General features: G+C 40.0%; 1 protein-coding gene across 1 annotated transcript; it reads right to left on the bottom strand.

Annotated features, from left to right (window-relative positions):
• Positions 1-993: 993 nt before the first annotated feature.
• Positions 994-2,043, bottom strand: LOC110195137 (olfactory receptor 52I1-like). The gene has a single exon (XM_020967771.1). The coding sequence runs from the start codon at positions 2,041-2,043 to the stop codon at positions 994-996; it is 1,050 nt and encodes a 349-aa protein (XP_020823430.1).
• Positions 2,044-7,395: the final 5,352 nt, after the last annotated feature.

Below are 7,395 nucleotides of genomic sequence, written 5' to 3'. Positions count from 1 at the left end.
GAGGACAAACACAGCATCAAGATTAGCTATTGCACTGATGGTAAATTCCTCACCTTGAAAAGACCACAAACCAAGGTATTACACTGACTACCAAATTGAATGTAGACAGAGTTATTGTGTGGACCTCATTGTTCTATTTCTATGAAACCTGGACAGTATACCAGTGCCATGCCAGGAAACTAAATTGCCTCCATTTGAATTGTCTCAGGTACATTATGAAGATTACCAGCCAGATAAGATACCATGACGCTGAGATACTTTATAGAATAAAATTGCATTCAAATTCGTTTCAGAGAGCACAAGTATGATGGGCTGGCCACATTGTTGAATGAAAAACATACGCTTACCCAAAGGACTATTTTATGGAGAACTCACATAGGGCAGGTGTTCACATGGTCATGAGAAGAAGCAATACAAGGACACTCTTATGGTCTCTCTTAAGAATTTTGGAATTCATAGTGTGACATGGGAGACAGTGGCAGAGGACTACCTAGCATGGCATGCCCTCAACACTGAACATATTATGCTGTATGAGCAAAGCAGAATTGAAGTAGCTGAAAAGAAATGTGACATGTACAAATTTAAAGAATCCACCTCAAATGTTTATATGGAGTATTTGTGCCCAATCTGGGGTAGAGATTTCTGAGCTCGTATTGGTCTAATCAGCCACAGTTGAATGCAGTGTAACTGGACTCTAACATAATGATATCATTTTGGTCCTCTTTGAGAACCAAGGACAACAGCCAGCCTGGCACATAGATGTCGCACTCTTTGTTGTTGACTTACTGACTGATTACCAAGCTCAATAAGTACTTTTTGACAGAACACCCAAGATAAGAAATATAACTACCAGAGTGTCTGAAATGTCATCTTTAATTTGGAAGCAATTTAGGTAGGATGACTGTCACTACAGTTTGAGGGGTTGTACAAAATCCCCAATGTAAGATTAGCCCTGCCAGGAGTGAATGATAGACATAATTTCAATATCCTCACTTACATCTGAGGCTCTGCCACCCATTTGGATTCACTGTGTTCCATCACACACACTTGAGTAGCTTTTTTCTCTTTTGCTGAGTTTTGGCAGATATGGCCAAGGATGCTGGTGCTGAATGCATTCCACACTCGCTCCCGGATGCTCTTTGTCTTCAGGCCATAAATAAGAGGGTTCAGCATGGGAGGGATGACTAGGTAGAAATCAGCAAGCAGCACCTGGGTATGCAAGGGCACTACATGCTGCCCTAACAAGGCCACAGAGACAGACAATATACCTGGTAAGTAGTAGAGGACCATGACACTCACATGGGAACCACATGTGCTGAGTGCTTTGACCCGTGCATCTCGAGAGGGGAGACTGAACACAGCCTTGAGAATCAGACTGTAGGAGGTAGCAATGAAGATCACATCAGTTCCTACAATGATGAAGGAAACAATTAAGCTATAAAGACTGCTGGGCATGTGATCAGCACATGCCAACTTGGCTACAGCCATGTGCTCACAGTAGGAATGGGGGACCACATGGGAGGCACAGTACGGCAGACGAACCACCATCCAGGTAATTGGAGTCATAGCTGTGATAGCTCTTGATATGATGGCCACACCCATCCCTATCACGGTCTGTGGTGTGAGGATGGTTTGGTAGTGCAGAGGTTTACAGATGGCTATATAGCGGTCAAAGGCCATGACCAGGAGTAACCCTGTTTCTATCGCTGTGGTGGCATGAACAATGTACATCTGAGTGAAACAGGCAGCAAAGCCAATGATGCCATTGCCTGACCAGAAGATGTTCAACATCTTGGGGGTCACAGAGGTTGACATGACTATGTCGACAGCAGCCAGGACACATAGGAAGTGATACATGGGCTCATGCAGGCCACTTTCTGTCCAAATCACAGTCATGATGATAATATTTCCTAATAGACCTACAGAGTACATGGCAATCAAGGGGACTGCCAGCCAAAGGTGGGTTTCCTCCAGCCCTGGGACACCCAGAAGAATGAAAGTCGCTGTGTTCAGTAATGTGTGGTTGGAGGGAGAGCCCAACATCACAGGGAGACTTCTTCCCTGCGGACAAAACCACAAAAATGATGAGACCACAGGTCAGGGGTCCTAGGCTACTAATTTTAGTGGGTGACCAAAATATAAATGTAGTTTTCGGACAAGACATGTTTCTCTTACATATCCAGCTGACATTGACCTATGTTTATTTAATTGTTCTGTTCTTTCTTCTTCAATAGGGCATATACATGACCATTGACCCATAAGGGCAATAGAAGAACACCATCCCCCACATAAGATTCATAAATCCTGAGATTTTTAAGTTGGACATGTGTATTTGACCAGGATTTGTTCATTTGTCTTCTCAGTCTCTGTCTTTGCGACTCTCTCTCTCTCTCTCTCTCTCTCTCTCTCTCTCTCTCTCTCTGTGTCTCTCTCTCAATCTGTCCTCCCTCTCTCCTTACCTCATTCTCAGCTTCCTCTCACATAATCAAGTTATAAAAGAGCTTTCATTCTTCCATAAAATTAAAGAGTGGGAAGAGAGACACTTGAACCTCACTCCAACCAACTGGCTCATTGGAAGAGTAGACCCACATACACACAGTTCAGTAAAGAAATACATTTCATTCAACAGGGAGATAGAATGAAATGGGGGGAAGGGGAGACTAAGAGGAGGGTAGAAGGGAAAAGGAGGAAACTGTCTTAAGCAAAACAAACTCTAAGAATTTACAAAAGAATTTAGCTCTTTTGAGGTCTCAAAGAATACCAGTTTTAGGGAGTACTCAAGAATTGGAGAATAGCTGAACAAATTATAATATATTAATGTGAAGGATTACTATTGTGCTATAAGAAATGATGAAGAGGAAGTTTTAAGGTGAACTTGGGAAGACATATGAATTGATGTAAAATAAAGTAAACAAAACTAGGAGAACAATTTATAAAATGACAATATATGAAAGACAAACAACTTTGAAAAAAGTAGGAACTCTGATCAACATAATACCAATCATAATTCCAGAGGATTCATGATGCAACCAGCTACCTATGTCCTGATAGAAAGGAGAAGGACTCATTGTGTAGAAAAGTGATTTTTTCTAAATGGCCAAAGTTAAAATTTGTTTTCCTTGATTATGCATGTTTTAGCAGGGGTTCTGTTTTTCTTTCATTCTCAATTGAGATTAGTGGACATAGTATTGGGAAGATAAGAAAATGTTTTTCTTTTTCTTATTAAAATATAAATTAAAAATAAATAGAATAGAGCCTTTCCTGAAGAGCAGAACTAGGATCAAAAAAAAAATGAATTATATTGAAACAACTTCATGACAATAAAAGGATGTGGGCCAGTTCCTAACAATGGCAATTATACAAGACTGAAATAGGCTGCTTCAGGACAGAGATGATTTCCCAGAACTCAAGGCTCTTATGCATGGATTGAATAATCTTTGCAAAGATTGTTATAGAGAAAATTTCCCTTTAGGTTTAGCTTTGAGGAGATTCCTTCCATTTTGGTTTTTAACAGCAAAGTTGTAGGATGGAGTGTGACAAGGTAGAAAAGGCAAAGAATTTGTAGTCCCAGAGGACTAGGGTTTAAATGCTAGCTCTACCACTTAATTACTTGTGTGTCTTTGGGCAAGTTACTCCAAGATTTGTATGAATTGATGCATAATGAAGTAATCAAAGGGAGCTCATTCCCTCTAACATCATCCAGTTCTATGGTTGGAAAATGCAGCTATTTCAAAATTATTTCTATTATCGAACTTAAATTGCCCTTCAAGTAAATTCAAACTATTGATGATCCAGCTCTTGTCTCTGGAGCTACATGGGGCAGGTGGCATAACAGCTTATTCTAAGTTATTTCTTTTCGATGATGTCATAGCACGGAAAGATTAGATTGACACTTCAGCATCCTGCTAATAGCCACTATATTGGGATAAAGGTTTAAATACAAGACTTTATAGACCTTGGAACATCTTATACAAGAGAATTAGTTAACTTTGAAGGAACAATTATTGTGCCTGGGTCTCAGTTCCCTCAACTGTAAAATGAAGACGCTAGGCTCAGTGATTTCTAAGGCCTCTTTTAGTTCTAAATACATGACCCTATGAAATTATTTTGGAAATCTCACACTATATAATTGTGAGTTTTTGTTATAAATTTATTAATCATTTTACATGATTAATAATTCATTATAGGATCTCAAAACAAGAATCTTGTTAGGACGCAGGAGACCAGAGTCTGGGCAGATGGAAACATGGCCTTTTAGGGACTTATGTTTCTAGTCTGAAGAGAAGGTACTGACTTCCAAAATAGAGAACCAGCCAAAAAATCCTTATGTAAAATTCAGTGGAAATAATTCAACAAATATTAACTGAGGGCTTACCAAATGTCAGACAAAGTGTGAGGTAGTAGGGATACAAAAACCCAAACAAGATAAGCCTTTGCCCTGGAGAAACATATGTGGAGGAAGAAACATTTCAACTGGTGGGCTCAGAGCAGTACAGAACGCTTCTGTGGCAGAGATTTCTAAACTTGAAAAGGGGATGCATGGTAGAAGGGGAGGGTGGCATATAATATGGGCTGCTGTGTAGAGCACATGTCCAGTACAGCATGAGGAATAGAACTTCTGATCTTCACTCTGCCACTTACAGAGAAATTGAGTGAACCTAGGCAGGCCACTTCATTGTATAAATTTTCTCTTTCTTCATATAGAGCATGAGGAAGTTACAACTGTAATGACTCTTAGAAATCACCCAATCTGACATCAAGCTACATATTCTCTTCTGTCACTTTTCTGAGCCCTTGTTCCTCAATGGATGAGTTCAGCAGCAGATATTTCAACACATTTTGCTCACCCCATTCCAAATTTAACTCCTCTCTTCCTGGAAGTATTACTTTGAAAATTTCATTTAGATAAGTACATTACCCAGTATATAGATAAAAAGGAGGGAAGGAAAAAAGAAGGAAAGAAGGAAGTAATAGAGAAAGGAAGGAAGGAAGGGAAGAAAGGAATGAGGGAGGAAAGGAAGGAAGAAAGAAAGAAAGGAAGGAAAAAGGGAAGGAATGAAGGGAGAAAGGAAAAAACATTAATAAACACCTACTATATACCAAGCACTGTACTAAGTGCTTTATAAATATTATCTCATTAATCCTCACAGTAGCACTGTGAAGTATGTGTTAATATGACATCCATTTTACAGCTGAGGAAACTGAGGTAAACAGAGGTGAAATGACTTCTCCAGGGTCACATGCTAGTAAGTGACTGAGGCCAAAATAGAACTTGAGTCTTCTTTACTTCAGGTCTATCATACTCACTGTTCCACCTAGCAACCATTAAGGCATGAAGGATGGAATATGAACTCACCCCCTCATTTTTAAAGGAAATGTAAACTTATTGGCACAGTAATTGTTCCTTCAAAGTTAACTAACTAATGTCCTTTTATAAAATGTTTCAAGGTATATAAAGTCTTGTATTTAAACCCTTATCCTAACACAGTGGCTATTAGCAGGATCCTGGTATATCAATTTAATCTTTCTATTATATTACATCATGGAAAAGTGATAACTTAGAATAAGCTGTTATGCCACCTTCACCATGTAGCTCCAGAGACAAGAGCTAAATCATCAATAATTTGAATTTATTTGAAGGCCAATTTAAGTTCAATAATAGAAATAATTTTGAAATAGTTGCATTTTCCAACTATAGAACTGGATGGTGTTAGAGGAGGCAAGCTTCCTATTATTGAAAATATTCAAGAAATAGCAGGATATCTGTTCGGTGTCACCTAGCCTGGATCACTAGACTTGAAATAAGAAAAGCCTTAAACTCCTGCCTCAAAGACTTACTAGCACTATGATTCTTGGAAGATCACTTAACCTCTCTCAGCCTCAGTTTCCTCATCTGTAAAATGGGGACAATAATGGCACCCACTTGACAATGTTGTTATGAGGCTCAAATGAGACAAAATATATAAAGTGCTTTCCCAGTCCTATGTTTGCTCCTATTAGACTGCTATTAGTGTTTGGCCCTGGGAAGTCATTTAACCTCTCTCAGTCTCAGTTTCCTCATTTGTAAAAGAGATAATACAACCTACCTCATACGGAAATTGGGAGGAAATGACAGAATAAAGGGATATAATTTTGAAGACCTTAAAATACTACCCATATGTGGGTTGTCATCATTCTCTTAATCAGAGTGTCAGTCCTCCCCACAGTACCACAAAGGTCCCTTCTAAAACTAAAATCCTGTAATTCTTTACCTACTGTGAATATTTTCTGCTTTAAAATAAGACAATTTCCTCTTTACATTGGGTCAGTTGGATGAGATCAATGCTGAGAGCTCCTCCATTTCAGAGATTGTATGATTTAATGGCCCAAATCCCTTTTGCCCCTTCTCTCCCTCTGTCATGGCATGGTGCCATTGAAGTAGAGTCACACATGGAAAGACCCTTGGATGGCTTCTAACCTGAGCTCTAGACAGGTAAAGGGACTTGCACATGGTCACACAGCTAATAGGTCAATAAGCAAAGATGGGACCTGAAATTGGGTCCCTTCATTCCAAATGCAGAACTCTTATCATTCCACTGAATCCCCATTGCCTCTTCCTTCATCTGGACCCCTGGCCTCCCTCTGGGAGAGTTAATGTGATGTCCAATGCTCCCCTATGAGGAGACCCCAACCCCAATTTTCCATTAACCCATCCACCAATTCAATGACCCACCTTTCAGGGTCTCCTTTGCCAGTTTCCTCAGAAGTGGCCCCTCACCACTCCATGCTTGGTGTGTTCCAAGAGAACAAAATCTTCAATGAAGTGTCTTAAGAGTTAAATGTACGGTGACAGAAAAAGAAGAAAATGGATGAGAGATGAAATTGGACCTTTATATGGAAAAGGCAGCTTCTAGATTTGAACCACTTTTATCTCCTGCCCTGGAGGCATCCAGAACACCAACCCCCACTAGTCAACTAATTAAGCCCCAATAACCCTCATTTCAAAATACAGTGATTCCTCAGAAGCCTGGTTACTCTTTTCTCCCTAATGATCGGGGAAACAAACATGAAGAGTGACTTGATTTCTCATCCCAGCTGTGTCAATGAGTCAGTGAGGAATATGTTGCAAGTTCCTTTCCTTCTGTGGCCCCAGTTTTCTCACCTCTGAATGAAAGGCCTTGGACTAGGTTTTCTCTATGGTCTTTTCCTATTCCAACTTACTATGATGTTATGAACCTTAACTGAGCTCCTTGGGACTGATTAAGCAGAGAAAAAGGAGCCCTGAGCATTCAAAAGACAACGAAGAGGTGCTGGGAAGGCCACAGTGGAACATCAACACTAATGAGGCTGGATGTCTTTGGCCCCCAGAGTCTCCCTAGGGCCCAGTCAGGAAGTTCTCCTCACAGGTGTCATCAC

This window comes from Phascolarctos cinereus, unplaced genomic scaffold, assembly GCF_003287225.1.
Source record: "Phascolarctos cinereus isolate Bilbo 61053 unplaced genomic scaffold, phaCin_HiC Scaffold_726;HRSCAF=1367, whole genome shotgun sequence".
Classification (NCBI taxonomy): Eukaryota; Metazoa; Chordata; class Mammalia; order Diprotodontia; family Phascolarctidae; genus Phascolarctos; species Phascolarctos cinereus.
Note: the sequence above shows the minus strand (reverse complement) of the source record. Positions and strands in the feature narration are given on the sequence as shown.